The sequence below is a fragment of the Leuciscus leuciscus genome (genome assembly GCF_965113295.1).
Source record: "Leuciscus leuciscus genome assembly, chromosome: 9".
Classification (NCBI taxonomy): Eukaryota; Metazoa; Chordata; class Actinopteri; order Cypriniformes; family Leuciscidae; genus Leuciscus; species Leuciscus leuciscus.
The window spans coordinates 13,209,843-13,231,568 of NC_138733.1; the positions used below are offsets into that span (position 1 = coordinate 13,209,843).

Consider the following 21,726-nt stretch of genomic DNA (forward strand, 5'->3'; position numbering starts at 1 on the left):
CGTTTCTCATTGTTTTTGTCCGTTGGCGACTCTTACAGGCAATGAAGTGAAGTTGCAAACATTACACAACGAATTGTTCTACAAGTCTATCGCACCACCACCTGTGGGAAGCATTGCAATTAATTTGCAATTTATCAAATAATTGACATATATTGTCACACGAGCCTTATGGGAATATTCTATCAATTATGCAATTAAGTAAGAACATATAAAAGCAAATGCAAATTGATACAATCCTTAGTCTATAAATAAAATAATATATAATATAATATAATATAATATAATATTACAAAAAATATTAAATATTAATTAATATAAAATTATATATATATATATATATATATATATAATATTATTATTATTATAATAACAATAATAATAATAAGATTATTATTATAATAATAATAATAATAATAAATATAGCTGCGAGCAGCGATTGCGGGCCCAAGCCGGTGGCACCGCCACCCTGGTGCCTTTAGTTACACCCTCCATATATATATGGTGTGCGTCCACGGCGAGGAACAGGCAGAGAAGAGCGAACGTTTTTTAGTTCATTCCTAGGAATTCATTGAAAACGCTCGCTCTGCACCATTATCCATGTCAGTGCGGACGAACATATTTTACTTTCGTTTTTAAGCTAGCAATTCAAAAGCCCCCAGCGGTGTCACACGTTGATTAACCGGTGGTAAAATATTCGTCACCGTCACATACCTAGTATATTTTTATATCGATACAATAGGCCTACCTGACTTTGAACACAAGAGGGCAGTATAGCACTATGAATGACATAATTTATTTATTTTTTGGACTAAAAAACAGGCATGTGATTGGCTAAGGACAAAAAAGCAGGAAAATATACTGAATATACAAACAATCCTCACATAAACCCAGAATAAATGTCATATTTACCTGTGCCCTTCCTGTCTAACAGGTAGGACATATACAGAAATTGGATAAATCAAACAGTCTGCGCTGCATAAATTATAAATTATATATATAGACTAATCCTTATTAAAGCTACACAAGTTCTTTAGTCAAGAGCAGTGAGTAATTTTCTCTGTTCTTTGATCGACTTTACTGACAAGAGTATTATTGGATGCTGGTCCTTTAAGAGCAGCCGCTGTTGACAGATACGCGGATCTCACACGCGCCTCATTTTCTCACGAGTCACAACTCTTTATGTCAATCTTAAGACTGCTCTTATGTCATGAAGATACTCGACAAACGACATTTTGGCATTATTGTGTGTGTTATTGTTCGTTCAAGCGCGAAAGAGAACTGTATTCTGGCGCGCGGTCTGTGCATGCGCATGATACTGGCGCGCGTCTTTCAGTCAGGGCATTCACAGGCAGCGCGCTCTCTTTTGACTTGTCGCGCATTGGTTTAAAGCATTCGCATGAATAAGAGCGGGATCATGTAACACTAGCCAAAGGATGACAAAAAATAACAGATGCTGCGTTAATTGCGTTAACAGTCGAAACAGTTGAAACTGCTTTAAATTGCTTTTTTTTTTTACAGATCTGCATGATTCACGTAGGTCACATTTTCAGGTCGGAAAATCCGGAATTCCGGATTAATCCGGAAAAATCACATCCCTGAAAAAAACATTCTGGATGTTTTTAAACTTAAACAATTATTAAATTGAAAAAAAAGAATAAAATGGGTTTAGTTCTGATATTTGTATAATTTTATATAGAAATAATTGGTGTATAATAAAATGTTTAGAAGATAGGAGGCTTTTAGTGTTTCCTTTTTTGACATTACTTTAATCCCTCGCCATAGCAAAACCGTTTGAGATATTTATTATCTGTTTACAATTTAGCATCTTTAATGTATTTTCATCATGTTGAAAAAGTTTGGTGGGAATAAAATAAACCACTTAAGAGGAGTGGGTAAAACTTCAGAGGCTGATGTTGCAAAGAAATCCACATTCAAACCAAAATATCTGACTTCCTGTTGCTCGGAGCTAATTACTGTAAATTAGAAAATTGTCCAGCTCGATGAGACCAATATGCGTACTGATTTTTGTGACTGTACATAAAATGAACCCCCTCACTTTTGTCAAAAGCATTTAGAAAGTGACACACTTCCTGCTGCCAGTTGGTGGCGCTATAACTTTGACTCACAATAGTTACATACATGTGATCTATTGTGATCCTCCCCCCTCCTCACACACACAGAGAGAGAGAGAGAGAGAGGGAGAGAAAATTCTCCAGAAAAATCCACATTCAAACCAAAATATCTGACTTCATGTTGGTCTGTGCTAATGACTGTAAATTGGAAAGTTGTCCGGCTTGATGAGAACAATATACGTACCAAGTTTTGTTGCTGTAGATGAATCTAACCCCCCACTTTGGTCAAAAGGTGGCGCTACTGAGTCCATTCCACCACGCCCGTTTCTGAAACTTTGCACATGTCTACTGGCTAATAAATGTGATGTGTCTGTCGAGTTTCATGCAATTTCAAGCATGCAAAGAGTCTCAAAAGTATCAAAAAATTATATTAAAGTTCAATGCGTTGCCATGGCAACAGTATCTAAGATATCAATAATCCTTTCACAGGTCTACATCTGCTGTGGGTCTACATAATACACAAAGTTTGAAGCAAATCGGGTAAAAATAAGAGAGTGATTTCAAAGCATTTTGAAAGTGACAAACTTCCTGCAGCCAGTTGGTGGCGCTATAACTTTGACTCATAATAGTCACACCCATCTGATCGGCCTCTTACAACGAACACACTGCGGAAGTTTCATCAAGATCAGTTAATGTATGCAGAAGTTATAACACACTTCCTGTGTCCCATTATTCGCCATAAATTCGTTTCCTCGCCACGGCCAAACCGTTCGAGATATCAAAAATCCGTTCGCAAGAATTCATCCTCGGTGTCTTGACTTCATTCACACCGAGTTTGGTGGCGATCGGATGAATTCCCTAGGAGGAGTATTTCACATTCCATTGTATGCATTTTCCAAACAACGTATAATAACCGACTTCCTGCTGGGCTTTTGTAAAACTTAGAGCACGAAAGTTGTTCGGCCCGATGAGATCTATATATGTACTGAGTTTCATATTATTACATGCAAGCGTGTTTGATTTATGGACCAAGTTTTCAAACCCCATTCCAGGGGGCGCTGTCGAGCCCCCCTGCCACGCCCGGGTACCAGCTTCAGTCCGCAGGTTCTGACGTGTGTGCAAAATTTCAAGAGTTTTTGAGCAGGTTAAGGGCCCCAAAAATGACAAAAAGGCAAAAAAAATTATAAAAATCCTTCCGGAAACAATAGGGCCTTCGCCCTTTCAGGGCTTGACTCTCCCACTCATATTTTTTGTTGTTGTATTAATTCCGGAGGACAAAGTTCCAAATAAAATATTTTTTCTCGTTTCTACCTCCAATAGTAGCACCTCCAATTCACTTTCTGTAAAGTTTCGTTTCTTGCCGCTTGCTTTAGACGTTTTTTTACTGCTTTCTTTTGCCAAAGTGGACTTATTACCATATTTAAATTGATTTAATTAAGGGAAGAGACTGGGTGGGGCGTTGTGCTCGTGCATGTGCGCTCAATTTTACGTTAATTGGGATGTACAAAGAGAATATGCGTGGGATCCTTCGTACGCAGAGATTCATAAATCTGCACATTTGCACACAACGCACATTTACAGCTTTGTCCGTACGCAATGTTTTAGTATGAATTCAACGTAAGTCTTTGTACATGAGGCCCCAGAGCTTGACATTAACACCCGCCGACCCGCCAAATGCAGGTGGATATCAGCATAGGCGTGTAGCGCAGTAACTCACTCTTACTAACCACTATGGCAGTACAGGTTGAATTTTATATATTATATACATTTTTCATTTGTAATCTTTTAAAAAGGCATTTGAAATAATAAACTAAGTGCAATGTTGTGTTGTCAAAAATATAGATTTTTCGATACATGTCGATACTGACATATCTTCCAATACTAATTTTCAACAGAATAGATTCACGATACCAGCTGCACTTTCTCGCTCTCTAATTTCTCCAACAGCAAGGGACACACAAACCCGCCTCCCTTCACTCACTCGTTTCATTTGCTCCGGGTGAATATTGTTGGTGTGACAGGGCTTGAATTTCGACGTGGGATTGCTCTGCTTAAGCAGTCATATACTCAAATAATGTCAAAATGCCGGTCTTGGCGAGTATTCAAGTTAACACACTCAGTTATGTTTTAAGTGAACGTAAATAGTTGTGAAAGAAAAAGCATCTGTAACAGTATAATGAATCTGTGCGTCAGGTCTTAAAGTGACAGCAGCCTAATATACCTGCTGCCAAGTTATGAGATATTATTAAAAATATCTATATGGCAGTTTTCCCCCATGGTATAAATGTCAAAACTGTGGCCAGTGAAATGTGGCTAGTAACAACCAATAGTGACAGCGCCTGGTGAGCAAAAAAAGTTAAAGGGGTGGTTGATTATGATTTCACTTTTCTAACTTTAGTTAGTGTGTAATGTTGCTGTCTGAGCATAAACAACATCTGCAAAGTTACAACGCTCAAAGTTTAAAGCAAAGGGAGATATTTTCTTTTAAAGAAATAGCTTTTTAAGGACTACAACTAATGGCTGGTAGAGACTACAGGACATTCCTCCCGGATTAGTGACATCACTAACCCTAAAATTGACATAAACCCCGCCCCCTGAACACGATTTATAGATTATCAAGACAGAAAATGCTAATCAATGACTAGAAGATAACTACACATAAGCTACATAAATTCATCAACTAACCATTCAGAAATGTCCTGTTGCATTCTACGTCACTTCTTCTTGAGTCTCTCCGTCATTGACTCCGTTGACATTATCTGACATTGAACCTAAAAGTTTTTTAAATGTTCAGTGCATGTGAGGTAAAATGACACAAGCTGTTGTATCTCCGCCCTCTGTGCCGCGAGCAGCTCATTTGCATTTAAAGGAACAGACACAAAACACTGCGTTTTTGCTCACCCTCAAAAAGTGACAAATTTAACATGCTATATACAAATATCTGTGGAGTATTTGAGCTAAAACTTCACATACACACTCTGGGGACATCAAAGACATATTTTACATCTTGTGAAAAGAGCATTATACCACCCTTTAATGTCTAGTCCTGTCCACAACTCATGAGGCTTTGGCTCTGCTGAAGGCAGTGAACACAAACGCTACATTATAGTTGTAAATGAAGGCTTATAGTGAAACACTGAAGACCTTATACGTTTACAAGAGATATAAAGGTCTATGTTACTGCTTTTATACTCCACGTAGAACACTATTGGATAACTTAATGTTTAATCATCATTGCATTATATTTGTAAATTAATGTCATATTTGTAAAGTTGATTTCTGGTCCATTGCACCAACCTGCAAACATGAAGGTGTGAGAGGGGTGTTTATTTATTACAAATTTTTTTTATTTAAAAAATGTAAAATAAAATGTATTCAAATGTATTCTTTATTTAATATAATTGAATGAATTAAAATGTTATTTATTTAAAATGAACTCGTGGTCAGTGCGCCGACATGTAGCGCCTTTGCGCTCGGGCGGCCCGAGTTCGAGTCCCGGCCCGTGGACCTTTCCCGATCCCATCCCCCGTCTCTCTCCCACCCCGTTTCCTGTCATCTCTCTACTGTCCTGTTAAATCTCTTAAGTAATTAATCTTAAAAGGTGCTAATTAAAATTAAATAAAAATCATGGGGTTATTTTAAGGGAGCAACATGTTCATCCTTGTTAAATTCAAGCAGATGGAAATAAAGATGATGTTGATCTGAGATGGCAGTGATGAGCTATACACACATGGATGCACTCATACTGACAACACACACACACACACACACACACACACTCATTGTGGCATTCTGAGTCAGGTCTCTTCATCTACCCTCTATTGGCTGCAGCAGAGAATGAGAGAGCGAGTAAACTTGGGAGGGGCCGTGCGATGAAGAGAAGGGAGGGTGAGAGAAAGCAAACAGCAGTGCACTAAGGGAGCGTGAGGGAGCTGAAAAGAGGAGCGATTCAGCAGAGGAGAGAGGGGACTCCAGACTGGATGGGCCCAGCGGTGCCTTGATGGAGCATGGGTCAGGTTTTAGGGTTCTCCCACTGCAGTGAGTCCTTCTTTTATTCCCTTTGTCTGTATATTTCTCTCCGTACGGTCTGTAGCTGTTCATATTCTCTTGCTTTGTGTCTGATGCATCATCTTGTGTTGTGTGTTGGCTTTAGCACTCATTCACCTGTGTGTTTTGTTGGATTCTGCTGATGTTGCAGTGTGCACTAGCTCTGTGCATGTGTGCGCAGCATCTGCATGAGACTTGTGCTGTTTACAAATGCTTTTGAGGGATGAACAATGGGGGGAAAATGGAATATTGTTGTTGTTAGTAATAATCTGGCAAAATTTGGTGTAACAATTGTTACAATTGGGTTGTTTTTGTCTAATTTGTATTACAGTATGTGCGTGTAAACAACAAATACTGTGATTACAGCAAATTATATTGTAGTTACACTGAAAATGTTTGTATTTTTTATCAATATTAATAGATTGTCATAAATGTATTCATTTTGATGGGGATATGTGAAGGGAATTGATGAATGTTCTAAAATTTGTTAAACAAAAATACAATATTATGGTTAACTATAACCAAAGCTAAGAAGATAAATGATCACAAATTGAAATTTTAAAAATATACTTTGACTCAATAATGATTTTTAATGGCTCTACAATATAAGCATCATAACCAAGTATTACATATATTTAATATGATACTAAGCATATGTTTTTTTATAGACCAGGCATCAAATGCAACACTTATTTTTGTATAATATGTCAAGAAGGGAGCTGACAAAGGAAACCTCTCACTTCAAGATCTGAACAAAGCTCTGTTGCTTGGTTTGTTTCATTCATCCCAATGTGAAATGGAAGCTCAGAGGCTTTTATCACAGATCTCTTTTATGGATGTCCATAATATTCAAATGGACATGAGCTGGCTAAGCCTGGTTCACTTTGCAGTATATTCTCTGCAACAACTGCCCAATTAAAGGAAAGGTCTGTCAGACCAACATTTAAAGTGAACATAATTTGCTTTGGCCTGTATTTAACAGTGCAATTCAAGTAAGAAACAATACAGAAACGGAATAATAAAAAAAATAATTAGAAAATAATAAGCAAAATGCGCATATTTGCTTGTGCCGTCTATATCTAGTTTACATACTAGCCTATAGGTTGAGCACGGTTCAGCATGGTAAGAAAGATTACAAACCGTTCCCGGCTCATATTAGTGACGTGGATGTATAGTGATGTGATGATGGTTTTCTATCAATACTATGGGACAGTATTTTTCTAAATTCCTTTTTTTTCTGCGAAAGTACCTTACGCTAGCTACCTTACGCTAGCTATATATATATATATATATATATATCTTTTTAAATGGGACAAAACATGACAAGTGATTGCCTTTATATAGAATACAGAAAACCTTATTATTAGCGACACCGGTGGCCGTTAAGTGAACTGCAGCCAGCAACTTCTTACTCACCCAGACAGCTCGTTCTTTTTCGTTCTTTGTTTAGAAGTAAAAAGACTTTGGCAATACCTTTGCAGCAATATCCAGACGCAGTCCACGCTGCTGAGAGCGATGTTTAGATGTTAAAATGTGCTGCGCGCTGCACTTCCATGTCAATAACAAAAATAAACACACAACAGAAATGACAGCGGTGAGAAAATATCAGAATAATAAAGCAATTAATCATAGCGATGTTGATATGTTTGGACCAGCTCTGCAGTTCACCGGCATCATGTCGACTGATGAGGTAACTAAAATTACACTGTTATGATAGTTTGATTATTATAGGCCAAAATTTGAGACAATATAGACTATAGATCTGGCTATGTGAGACTATATTTCAAATTAATCCCTTTTCTTTGCAGAACACATTGAAATTACAGCACAGAATAGCTCGTTTGGTATTATCCTGGACATTGTAAGCATTCGTTTCATAGAACGTAAGAGAAGCTCTCGAGAGCGCGCGTAAACTTAACATTTTGATTTTCCCGGCAAAAACGTCCCGAATCCTTCACAAAAAAATCTGTCTACTGGCTTTCATAGACAACCTAGGTCTCGGATTTTAAGTTTTGTTACAAGTTGTTCACACATTGGCAATAAAAAAGTGATTAATACATGAACATTTTTACATATAGCCCCTTTTAATTGAGCATCATATATTGCTTTATCGTTTCAGAGGAATTCGGAACAGTGAACTCAACACCTGACTCCACTCCTTCCTGCTCAGATGGTAATATTTTCATATACAGTATATATTTAAATTAAATGAGTGCTTTAGTTATCTTTGCATGTTTTCCTGATATCCACATATGTTATAGCCCCTGATAACCCTTGAGGCTATTGTATACGCAGTAGTAAACTTGCACCATTTTTGCTCAGGTGGAAATGAGGAATCTGACTTCCCAGAACTGCAGACAGCCAGGGAATGGTCAGACGACGAAGAAGGCCTCGAGGATGATGACGCATGTCTCAGCGGCTCATCCGTATGGGGAACGCCGCGTCAGAACTCCTTTGAGCTCACCTTCTCCTACATTGCCTTCTCCGAGAGCGATGGCTCATCGCGGAGAGACTCGGGGCGCCGCAGGACTGGGGGGAGGGGTAGCCGTGGTTCACTGCACCGCACGGATACTCTGGAGACCCAGGTACTTCCAGACTCCCCTGCTGTGGAGTGGGACCCTCATGACTTCTTGACTGGGGAGGGAGACGTGGAGGAGGAGAGCCTGACGTGGACACTAGAGCCACAGAGTCACAGAGTGGAGGAGTTTCAGGATAAAGACACAGGGACATGGGAAACAACGGAGGAGATCTCAGGCATCCAAACACACAACGAAACATGCAGTCATCAAAATGAGCAAATACCAGGTGCTCATAAAAATTACCATTGTGTGCAAATAACAACAAACGTGTTTTTGCATGTGTATGTAACGGACGTAGGTCATTAAGAGTTATGTGTGTAAACCTCACGCCCCTGGCCTCAAGAGGTGCGTTAGCGACTGACGCTAATAACTGCGGACTTTAGCATTTTTGTCAGCGTGCTCACCTCCCATGCTGGAGACTACGGTTCGAATCCTGCTCGGAGCGGGTCAAGGAAGCCGGTTATATTTGGTGCCGTGACCCGGATGGGAGTGAGGTTTATCGGTTGAGTGTAACGTAGACCAGTAAGAGCTGTGCATGTAAACCTCACTTCCCTGGCCACAAGAGGCACGCTAGCGACTGACGCTAGCAGCTACAGTCTTTAGCGTCCTTGTTATATATATATATAATATTACATTACAAATTATTTACAATGGTATAAGCATAAAACAATATGTAGAAAACATTTTTATTGACCTTTTGCAATGGATCAGTGTGTCACACATATAATCTCATGGTGATTAATTGTGGATTATTTCGGCAGTACCACAACTTCATGGGTCAGACCCTTCTGTTGCCACGGAAACCACAGCCACCCTGCAGATGGTGGACCCATCTCATACGACGCCTCCTGCCATTGGACATAACACTCAGGAAGAACAGATCTGTAAGCAGTGGTGCTCTGCTCTCAACTTATCAGAGGGGCCAACAATTCGCATCCAGATAGCAGGTTAGGCATCACTTCCTACTTCTATAATCAATTATCTGCTCTCCAAGACTGCTTTAATTGTCATATTCTTTAGAGCCTGGTAGTTTTCTGACAGCACTTCATTAGTCAATATGTAAAACAGATCCTAGTAGGGATATGGTTTCTCTTGTTCACAAGAAGCGCAGGCTTCCCACATATGAATACAAATGCTCGTGTTTTATTGGGGAATACAATTTCCATCTCCATGGTAACACACTCCAGGGGCTGCTACTATAATGGGCTGATGCTACTGAGTGGATTCCTGGCCAGTCCATCTTCATTATTCCACACAGACCAGAAAAGCAGAGTCATGCTGTCTGTATGTGCTATACCGCTCAGAACCATTATGGTTGGCATGTGCTTTTCCGCATGGCGGTTAGAAGGGTGGTGGCAAAATGGATTCTCATGTGCTGTTGTGTAGTGAAGTATATTGACTCTAAGTAGCCATTTGTAACCAAAACGGATATTACAGACAGTATTCATGAAATTGTCATGCAGAACAACAGATCTTCATATTCACAATGTCAATAGCATGTTACAGTATAATGCATAAGCAGAGCTGAGCTGCATAGCAGAAACATTAAAAACATATAAACTGCACAATAGATATATTTATCAAAACAATGAATCTCAAATTAACTACATACGTGTACACTGCAAAAAATATATATTTATTACACAAAACAAAACATACTGTACAACAGAGAGAAAGTATGAAGTTATATACAAAGAAAATAATAAATGAATCATAAAAAGAAAATAGAAGACCTGAAGTTAAAAAAAAAAGAAAAAAAAGAAGCATATATATATATTTTAGTTTCTGCATTGGAACACAGACTTTCTAACTTCTTTAAGTTTAAAGAAAGTAAACACAAGCAGCAAAGACGTAAAAACACTTTTATATTAAGGATACAGTATATGGAATAAAAATATATCTAATTGCAGTATTGTTTCTCAAATGTATCAAAGATTTTAGGAATTTTTACTGGGGGAAAAATGAGATAGTTCTGCCATGAAAACTTTCTGAGGGGGATAGTAATGGATATGATGATGTTAATATGTTTGGTCTTGGAATAGATCTGCTTCGCTGCTGCTGTTGTTGGTTTTTCTTCTGCTGCTGCAGAGCAAGTACGGGACTTGCTACTGCCAATACACACACGACACACTGCTGTGAGCAAGTAAGAGGTGCTGCTCTACAATATAGCATACATGAATTACCAGTAGCAGATCTATACAGGTGGTGCTGGGGAAGGTGGAGGGTTTCTGAAAGCGCGGTGCACTGCTAAGGCAAATGCTGACCAAGTATTTGAAGGTTGAGCAGTGAGATCATTGGCTACTGATACAGCAGGAACCAATCAGCTGTGCCCTATAGAGGAAGATATTATTGCAAGTAGAGTTAAGGACCAGCTTGTGCCCTCTAGAGAAACTTTGTATTTCAATAAATAAATAAAATCTCACCCTCATTCCAAAAACCTTCCAAAAAATGTAACACCAAATATTTTGTAAAATTTCTCTCATAGTTTTTTGTCCATATAAACATATTTGCATGTTAAAACAAGTGTGTAAAACCTTTTGTGCTTAAATCAGTAAGTTCACACTTCCAAACTTAGAATAATTTTTTTAACCACTTAATCCATTATAAGCCTAAAAAACTTTCTGATAAGCATCCTGTTGTAGATGTTGCTTAACCAATAAGCCAATGAAAATGTGGAAAGGGGGAAGGAAAATGAGGATAGAACAAAGAATCATATTACATATTATATATAGACGGAGTCTAATATCCATAATTGTCTATTCTAATAGAAAAATGTTTTGTACATTGCTTAATTATGATTTGTCTTTTTCATAAAAGTGGTTGTAGGATGCATAAAGTCTAGTAATGTTACTTGTTGAGTGTATATTATAGATTTACAGTGGTATTACTGTACATCGTTAATTAGTCTAAACTTATCTCAGGTAGATGTACAGTATGTACAGTGTATTTGTGAGCTAGTGTATTTGTATCCTCCCACTATGTCAGTCTAACTGCCTCTGTCTTCTTTAATGGGGCGGGCACAATTGTGCAGGTTTATTTTTGGGCCGTTGGGCCAGTGGGGCTGCTGACAGCGCAGGCCCATCCAAAAACAGCTTGAGGGGGTTTCAGAGAAGATCAGGGACATAGACACAGGCCAGAGAGGGATCGGCCCATGAAGACTCCAAAATGACCAGTAAAGGTGAGGGACCAGGAAATATACACACAACTGGCGCTTTCAGAATATGACTGTCAACATAAGAATAATTTAATCTGAGTGCACAGAGACATGGATGAACTTTTATTCCTGTCTGAACCACATAGCAAAGAGTTAGAAGTTTAATCATGTGCTGTAATTTCAGTCGAGTTTGTTTTTAGGGTTTTTGATTATGTGACCAAGAGATATGTGTGGCATTTCATGATATTAAAAGTTGTGTGTTTGTGTACAAGATGGAGAATGAATGAAAATGGAGTACTTTTGTATTTGTTCATACTGTAACGTTACATAGGTTGTGTGTGGATGTGTGTTTTATGCATGTACAGTATGAATTTGATGGGCATGATGGTATTAATCTATGATAGGTGGGTGTTATCAGTTTTGATTTACTAACTCTAACCCTATACTTGATCCTGATTAGCCAATTGCAGCTTTAGCTAGTCAAATATTTTGAAAAATGACTGCTAAACCTTTACCATTGAAAGCAAATTATTTTCCTACATAACTGCTGCTTTCTTCAACTAAAATCAATTATTTCACTAATGTAGTCAGATAGTCATTACCACCAAAAAAAAAAAAAAAAAACCCTTCAGGATCATACTTATCACTGTGTCTGGGTCGCGATTTAGCAATAATGAGTATGACCAGCGTTTATAAACATGCTTTTGTTGCTAACATTACTGAGATTTAGAAAATATATATTTAATTCAGTCTGAAAGTACACAATGTGCTCCTTTTTTAGAAAGTAGTTTAGAATGTCATTAGTTTTGCGTTTGTTTACAGACGGCCAGCCTGAGCTGACAAACTTGCTAAAGCTAACCACGTCAAATAAGTCAGTTTGGCCACCTGGCATAACAATAGACAGTTGTGTCTAAAACTAGGGGCTTCTTACACATTACGTTGATGTTATAAATAGTCCATCCACCTGCTGCTAGGTCCACCATTCAGAGTCGCACGACAGACATGAATGGTATTAGCACTGATGTAATTCTGAATGGATTAGCCAAAGTATTAGCCTTTGAGCTGTTGTTTTGCTTATACGAGTCTCTTAAGAGAGTTTTCCCAAACTGACTTTTTAACACTGAGAAGTGATCGATTAACAAGTAAAACCTTTACTTTGTGCGGTTCTTGAAGCCCTGAGACTATTGGCAATGGGATACAAGTTGAGTGTTGTCAGCAGGTGCTCTAAGAGACCACTTTAAATTCTTACTTTCTCTTCCTTCCTACACTGACTAAAAATAGACAAGGTCAGCCCAAAAGACTCCTTGCAGTTTGTCTCCATGTCATCAATAACTTAAACCTACCCACCCACTCATTTAGCCTTGGCATTTCTATCCTTTCTTACAATAAGTTTTGATTCACATTTATCTACATTGCATCCTTACAGTGCTTGCAAAGCATAACTGTATTGATATTCATCTTTGTAACATTCTGTTTCGGCATTTGTTTAAAAAATAGAGTTCTAAACAAAGGTTTGGGAGGAGCTACTGTAGTTAATCTAATCTCGCAAATCATTACGCAAGAATTTAGCCTATAAAAAGCTGCTTACCACACTACCGTGTCACTCCATGTCCTGCCTTATATCTGTCCATTTATTAATAACTTTATTTATTATATACTTAATCTGTGGACTTTATACTTGAAAATATAAGATTCTGTTATGCAAAGGTTTGTCTCCATCCATATGTCTTATAGAGTGCAACAATTGGGTTCAGGAAGTAAAAATTCCATTCATTTTCTCCATAGGGGAATTTTTTTAAACAATTTTTTATGATAACTTATAAAACATTAAAGACAGTCCTACTGTGAGCCAAAATGTTAATCGGTGGAATATACTTTTGTTGAAGCAATCAGCCTACATTATTTCAATGCATTTTTTAAATAATCATGTATAATCAACATTGCAATTCCTGGTGAAAAATATTGGCTAATCACTCCAAAACAACAGTTTAACACTCCACTCCCATAAGCACTCCATATGCATATTTTCCAATAAGATTAATTTATCGTTTCTATTTACACATCCAATTTTTTTTAAACAATTGTTTTATATTTATCCATTGTTTTTAATTTGGTAAAAACCTATTTGTTGTAGTTCTTTCCCCGATTAGAGCTGTGTTAATTACCTTTGTCATTGTCTTTTTGTCCGATTTCCACCCAAAAAAATTCTTCAAACCAATGTTTGTAATTTTGTGATTCACATTGTAGCTGGTAGATTTGGTTCAAGGATTATGGAAAGGAAAACTTTGTATTGTTCCAATGGGAACAATACTTATTGAACCATGCTTGCTGAAAAAGTGGATGAGCCGAGGACATAATTTGCCAAACTAAGACGTGCTTTTGGGACAGCATCCTTTGATCTCTATCATCCACTCAAGGCCCTATCCCTAACCTAACCCTAAATGACAGGTTGATAAGCATTAAGCCTAACCTTAAGATCTAATTGGTTGATCTGAATGTTCTAGGACCAACAAGGATGTTGATCCAAAAACATGTTCTACTTGGGTAAATCACATTAAGCTTCTCATGCTTTTTATTAGAGGTGCTCACAAAACCCCAATCCTAAGAAGTAATCTTTGACACATCCCACATTGTTTGTGATTCAGATGTGAACGTTACCTCTAATCATGTGGCTTGTTGAGGAGAGGCATGCTATTATGTTTCTATGTGACATTGAAGGCGTACATTGGAGTATCTCGAGAACACCGGAGGAGTAAAATGTCATAGAGACGTATGATATTTAAGAAACCACCCACAGCACCCTAGTATCCACTCAAATCTAGTTTAATCTGCTTTTGTTTGTCAACCACAGACTTTAGGAAACCCTTTGTAGTCTAGACTTGTAGTTTTATACCCCAAACTTTTTTCTACCTCCATGTAGTAATGGACCTGATCTACTGGAAGGATATGGAGCGGACAGGGATGATGTTCACAGGGCTGGTGGTGGGACTACTGGCTCTGTTCCAGCTGAGCATCATCACTGTGGTGTCCACTCTCTCCCTGGCCATCATCTGCTTCACCATCTCAGTCAGAATCTACTACAAACTGCTGCATGTGCTCCAGCTGGGCGATGGAGTACACCCCTTCCAGTGAGTCTCTTCTCTCACCTCTTCAGTCTTCTCCAGGTTTTAATTTACTTGATTCCAGATATTTTTGGAACATGTCCTCACCTTAGTGCAAATGGACCATGAACTGCGCATTTGGTTGTAGTACAGTATTATGTGGGGGGGGGTCATCTATACCAGTGCCCTTTCCATTTTGGCAAGATGATTTTCTTTATTTAAACATTATATCAAGCAAGGACTATCTTCAAGTGATGTGCATTCTCAAGCTAAAACAATATTGTGTAATATGATGGAGTTTAACAGTGCCTTTTGAAAAGTTACAGGGTTGACAGTCTAGTTTAATTTGACATTACAAGCCTTTAGTGTTGGGGGGGTAAACGCATTACAAGTAACGTGAGTTACAGTACGTAATCGGATTACTTTTTTCAAATAACTAGTGAAGTAATGCATTACTTTTAAATTTACAACACAATATCTGAGATTATTTTTCAAATAAGTAATGCAAGCTACTTTGTTTTCCCATGTATTGACTGACAGCTCTCCTGTCCCTTGTTGAGATATCAGGAGTAGGAGGCAGAGGCATCGTGTGCGCCGTGTAAACATAATGCTTATTGTAGTTCTAGACTAAATGTGAGCATGTTATTACTCATCCAATCAGATTCAGTATTCCTCAAAATTAGGGCTGCACGATTAATCGCAATTTCCATGTAATCGTACTTAAACCGATTTGGCTTATCGCGATTTTGAAATCGCAAATGCTGCGATTATTTGTCATGTGCAGTTTGTCATTGATCTACGGGTCGTAAATGCTGCTCCATCTAAAAGCACTGTGAGTTTGAGTCACTTCAAACATCTTTCCAAACATGAGAAACATTTATGAGCCTCTTGTCCAACAAAAGACAACATTTATTAACCTGCTTTTACTCCAAACTCACTTCATAACGACAGTTGAGCATCCTTCAGTGAGATGATGTGCCTTCTTACACAGAATAAGGCAGTCGTGTGTTTATTAGTCATGTTTAATCAAATTAAAGCATTTCAATCTTCTGTTTATTCAGCTACAGCGATGATGCCCGATAGGGATTTCCTTGAAGTTATTATGCGGGGTATATTTGGCGTGTCTGCGTGAGAGCGCCCCCTGGCGTTCAGATGGAGCAGCATTTACTACCAATCAGCCGTGCTGCACTGACAAGCTGCGCATAAAATAATCGCAGCCTTTGCCAAATCGCGTGTGGTGTTTTGTTTTATTGCTGAAGAGTGTTGAACTTTCTTCTCCTGCGTCCTCTTCTTCTGCAATCCTAAATGGCAGCACAGCTGAAAGGTTTATTTGAGCTGCGCCCTCTACTGTACACGCGTGAATTTGCATTTCCTTCAGCCTGAGACTTATTCATTTCACTTTTGGTGTGAATGGGCTTTTACATTTGCCAAAAATATAACTTTTTTTTCTTGTTATTAAAAAACAAACCAGCAAGTCCAGCCCAGGTTAGAAAAAGTAACGCAACATTACTTTCCATAAAAAGTAACTAAGTAACGCAATTAGTTACTTTTTAGGGAGTAATGCAAGATTGTAACGCATTACTTTTAAAAATTAGGTGCTTATTATTAGGAAAAGAGTTTAATGCTAATATTTGATTATTTGAAAAGCGATATATAGAATTATGGTAACTGGGTTGAAATTTTAAGATTGCTCCCTACTGATAAAAAAAAAGTAAAATATACTAATATACTAGTTTACTTTACCAGTAAAAAGAAGAGACATTTAGATTTTTTTTGATTGCATGTCACTTGTGATCAAGTTGTAATTTTGTTCAAAATATTATCTAATTGTATATATTTAGGATATTTAGAATGCTAGCTATGAGATTAGCCTTAGAATGGAAAAAATACATTTTATTACAAAATGTATAAAAGGTAATTACCACCACACAATACTATATTAAACACAGTATATGAAATGTGATGGAAATTGCACGGTGGTGGAAATATTTCTGAGTTTCAGAAAAAAATGACAGTATTTTTCTGTGATGCGTGTGTTCATTATTAGACATCATTAGAAGACAAAATGGTTTCACTTTATTTTGATGGTCACTTTTGAAAATTCTGTTGATTATAAGTAACTCTGCAACTGCATGTCAACTAACTATCATTAGAGTATTAGTAGTGTCTGCTTAATATCTGCTAACTCTTTATTGTGATTCTCCTCCAACAGACATTCTATTGACTATAAGAAACTTTGCAACAACATGTCAACTTATTCTAAGCCTACCAGTCTACTAATACTCTATTAATACTCTACTGTCTAGTAGTTAGTTAGTAGACATGAAGGTGCAACTTACTTCAACAGAATGTGTTCCCATCCCATCATCCCCAGGAACCATAAAAAAATCTAAATACTGTAATTTTTTTTCTGAAACTCAAAAATATGTCGTCAACCGTGCAATTTCCATCACCTTTCATATACATATTACATTTTACTGATAAATTAAATGAATGAACTAATGAGAGTGTGAAATGATTATTTTCATTTGGACAAAAGAGCAACTTTTGATTTTGAAGAAGAAACTATGGGCTCTACTTTGGATAAATGCATCTTCTTTTGAGTCAAAAATAACTACATTTAATATCTGTGTTTTCAATGTGTGTACGGCTATGTCTCTATGCATTGGTGTGCTGCAGGTCATATCTAGACTTGGACATCAGTTTAAGTGGGGAAGAGGCTCAACACTACGTGCAGAGGGCCATTGTGCTGTCCTGCTCGGCCGCGGACACACTGAGGAACCTCATCTTTGTGGGAAACCTGTTCAACTCACTCAAGGTACGGCCTGGGAATTGATGGTCTTGTATAAAATTAATTTGTCTATATCCTGAATCTGTGTGATTACAACAATGATATTCCACAGTCATGACAATGAGTCATCGCTCTCTTAGTATTTTAAGCACTTAGTATTTTGTGCTCTGTAGTGCCTGTCATAAGAGATTATTTTCATATCTTCTTCTCTTGTCCGCTTCTATTTATTAAATTTTCCTTTTATCTTTTTTGGTCTCATCTTATCTTATATTCAGTACCTTTTTTTCATCCTCCTGAGAAAACCCTTAGAAACATATTTTAATGAGAAACGCCACTGACATTTTTTTTTTATTGTATCATATTTCATAGGAATGTGTTTTCTTTTCTTTTTTTACACTATTGACTTGTAGTGTCTTTCTTTCTTTCTTTTTATTTTATTTGATAGGGACAATGCTCATTGATCAACAGACAAGTTACTTGCTGTAAACAAGCCAGAGTTAGCTACAAGTGCTAGTTTCCATCTGTTGTCCCTAGCCAGGTCTTAACAGGCACCCTAAAATACAAAAGTCAAAGTGTCTCCCCAACAGGATGAAACCAACAAAAAAAATGTATTGCATGTTCATTTACATGAAAAGAAAAAACGAATTATACATCAAATACTAATTATAATTACAAAATAACATACCTAATTGTTTCTCTTTCCATGAAATTCATAAATCCAAAGATGTTGTCGTGACAACTGTCGCAATTAAAAAAGGTCCTCTACTGAGGACCAAAATGAATGTTCATTATTTCAGGCCTCTCAGCTGTGCACTTAACAGCTGTCACTCTAAATACACTCGAGATTTACCACATGAAAATCTTCTGACAGTGTTTTGGGGTGTATTTCCAGGCACGTGTGGCCTATATCTTGACATGAAGTGTCTCCCGGACATTATGGTACAGAATTACAGAATACATGATAATATTCTGCATTTTGAGAGAAAATTATGGATTATAAATGGCTATTGTGTTTTTTTAGTTTTATGCCTGAAGACTATTTTGCTACAGTGCAGTAATGAAACATTAAATAAAGTAAATCTATTGAGTTATACAGTAACACTGATGTGGATATCATATCTCATATATTTAAGTGTTGGAACAATTTGATAAGTAATGTTTGAAATCTTTGACATTTGATTGCAGACTTTAGTATCTTGCCAATCTGAGCGCAGTTTGAGACATTGTTGAGATCTCTTCTGATTCTAGCAGAGACACATATGAGATTACTTGGGTCTTTTGCTCATGTAAAAAAAAAAAAAGAAACGCAGGAAAAAGTCCACATTTAATCTCAATGATCAAATAGGTTAAAAAACTCCATATGTTGCTGGCAGATATGAATGTTTCCCTTCTTGCCGGTCCTATCCAATTAAAGCACTTTTCTTCCTCTTTTTAACATTTAAATACCGGCACTCACCTCGTCATCTTCGACTACGTTCTAGCAGCACAGGTGGCACAACATTCACCCTCCTCCTCCCTAGCTCCACCTGTCTATTTCTGCTTTATATTCTACTTTCACTATTAACACAATCTGAATAAGTCTGGTTTTCATGTTATTTTTATATTTTCTACTACAATTTAATCATAAATCATTAATGATTTAGTTTATATTGGAGGACCAGTCCTATAAAAGTGACCTAACTTTGTCTTATAGTCACGTCTAAACTGATAAATTAGACAGCCTAGAACTGCAGAGTCTTCAGCTGAAACTCTTTAACAGTCCTCAAGTTTCGGGGGTGTCACAGAGTCACAGGATGACCTGTGTGGTATGTGACATGGGACACATGTGGTCTTATGTAGTATGAGACGAGAGGATACAAGAGGGTCTTGTCCTGAGTGCGGTTTCCAGTTTCAGACTTGGTGACTAGAGACTCCTGACTGAGAGATATAAGAGGAAACATTTTCTCTACAGGCCAGAAGCTCAGTGTTAGATAACAGTTTCCCAATCATCACGTCTTGCAGTGGATGCGTGTTTTGATAGAGTTCTGAGGTGGCTTGTAGAATCAGATTTGTATACACAAACATTTAGGAATTGAGTAATGAAATGTTTGTTGTTATCCCCAGTTCTTGTTGCTGATGTATCTGGTCACGTTCCTGGGAAACCTCTGCAATGGCCTTACCTTGCTCATCATCGGTATGATGTCCATGTTTTTTACTTGTTTCCAACTTTACTTTACAACTTTTATAATAGTTATGCTGTCTAACTTGCAGTCAGCAGTTATTCTATGACTTGCACAGTGGCCTCAAAAACATTTGAACACTTTTGTATTGTATTACATAAACTATGAACCTTCCACTAAAGATTGACAACCAAAATACTTTTTTCTCTTCATTTTGAACAGTATGAGAACAGAATAAAAACGCCTATGGGAGTGGAAAGTTCTGCAGGTGATCTACTGACAATGTGCAAATTAAAGAACACAGATGCAGCAACTAATTTCCATAATGACCAACTCAATCTACCAAGAGCAGCACAACTATTGCAGCCACGTCAAGCACGAATTGAGTTAAGACATGCTTTCTTTCTGTGTTAATGCCACAAATACCAGTAAACTGACTACCGCAAAATGTTGTGTGATTCATTTAAATACTCTCCTCCCATAAATTATGCATCTGAAAGGGAAACTACTAATGCATGCAATAAGGTCAGTCCTGACAGTAGTTTTTTAATGCCAAAAGAGGGTTTGTGCTGACACAAGCTGTTAGTAGTAAATCTGGCCTTTGTTTTTTTGTGTAAAACATGTACAAAGTGATATTTCACACAGTGAAATATTAGCGCTGAAAAGGCGTGGACACAGTCATTTTTGTTGCTGACCTTTTCAGATGCAAAATTTATGTGAGGAGAGTATTTAAACGAATCATGCAAGGTGATTAACTAAGCTTTGCGCTAGTCATTGGTATTTGTGCCATTATTTACCACCCCAAAAAAGCATGTCTTAAACCAGACGTTAATCTCTTGGTAGATTGTGTTGGTCATTCACGCACAGAACTTTCCACACCCATCTGCGCTTTTTTGGAATTGCGCTCTCACGCTAATTTGCCATGTTTGGTAAATCTGGCCCTAAATGTGTTCTGAGGGTCACTGTATATCCTCGGCCCTGTAATTTGGAATGTGATACCCGGAAAGCTGGGCATTTACAGTATTAGTGGTGCTTTATGAGAAGTTAATGATAAATGCTTTTCTAACTAAGTTCTCTTGTCATCATGTGGTGTCCAGGTGTGATTGCTGTCTTCTCTGTCCCTCTGTTTTACACAAGGCACCAGGTAACACAATCTCTGTGGGCTACAACAACAGTGGCATCTCATGCATATTCATGTATTTCTCTGTATACTTTAGTTCATATTCTAATAAGCCCGTATATAATTCTGTATATCCACCTTTTACCTGAGCAAGAAACTTTTTGAAAATTACTACAAATTCAAATGACCGCTGGGTTAAGCTGTGCTGTTTTTGACTGCCACAACAACAGCAATAAACGCAAGAATTATAAAGAATGATGGCTTATGTGCAATTATACCGAAATAAAACAATATATTGACTTCTAAAGACACTTTTTGTAATGTTTATTAATATAGTGGATAGGCCTGTCACAATCATGAATTTTGTGCTGACGATTACCAGTAATTGTCACACAAATAATAATTTCATTCTGGTTTGTTCATGTCACCTAATGTTTTTTTGTTTTATTTACTTTAATGCTGTGAAAATATATATAATATAATATAATATAATATAATATAATATAATATAATATAATATAATATAATTATAATATAATATAACATAATATAATATAATATAATAATTTCATGTTTTTTAATTGATTTCATTCTAGTTTGTTCATGTCATCTAATGTTTTTTTTTTTTACTTGGAATTGTATATAATATAATAGTAAAAGAATATAATAAAATAGGCCCACATAATTTACTTTAATGCTGTGA

General features: G+C 37.2%; 1 protein-coding gene across 3 annotated transcripts in view; it reads left to right on the forward strand.

The window, feature by feature from the left end:
* Positions 1–21,726, forward strand: part of rtn2a (reticulon 2a) — a 36,856-nt gene that overhangs the window by 14,153 nt on the left and 977 nt on the right. The window contains exons 1-8 of one of the 3 annotated variants that reach the window (XM_082181219.1): positions 5,975–6,110; positions 8,239–8,292; positions 8,442–8,924; positions 9,460–9,645; positions 14,773–14,980; positions 17,633–17,771; positions 19,848–19,917; positions 21,001–21,047. In XM_082181219.1, the coding sequence (XP_082037345.1) occupies positions 6,080–6,110; positions 8,239–8,292; positions 8,442–8,924; positions 9,460–9,645; positions 14,773–14,980; positions 17,633–17,771; positions 19,848–19,917; positions 21,001–21,047 (1,218 nt within the window). In that variant the 5' untranslated portion in view covers positions 5,975–6,079. Of the gene's footprint in view, positions 1–5,974; positions 6,111–8,238; positions 8,293–8,441; positions 8,925–9,459; positions 9,646–11,729; positions 11,877–14,772; positions 14,981–17,632; positions 17,772–19,847; positions 19,918–21,000; positions 21,048–21,726 lie in introns of those variants that run through there. The other 2 variants (XM_082181220.1, XM_082181221.1) reach the window with 2 other exon arrangements.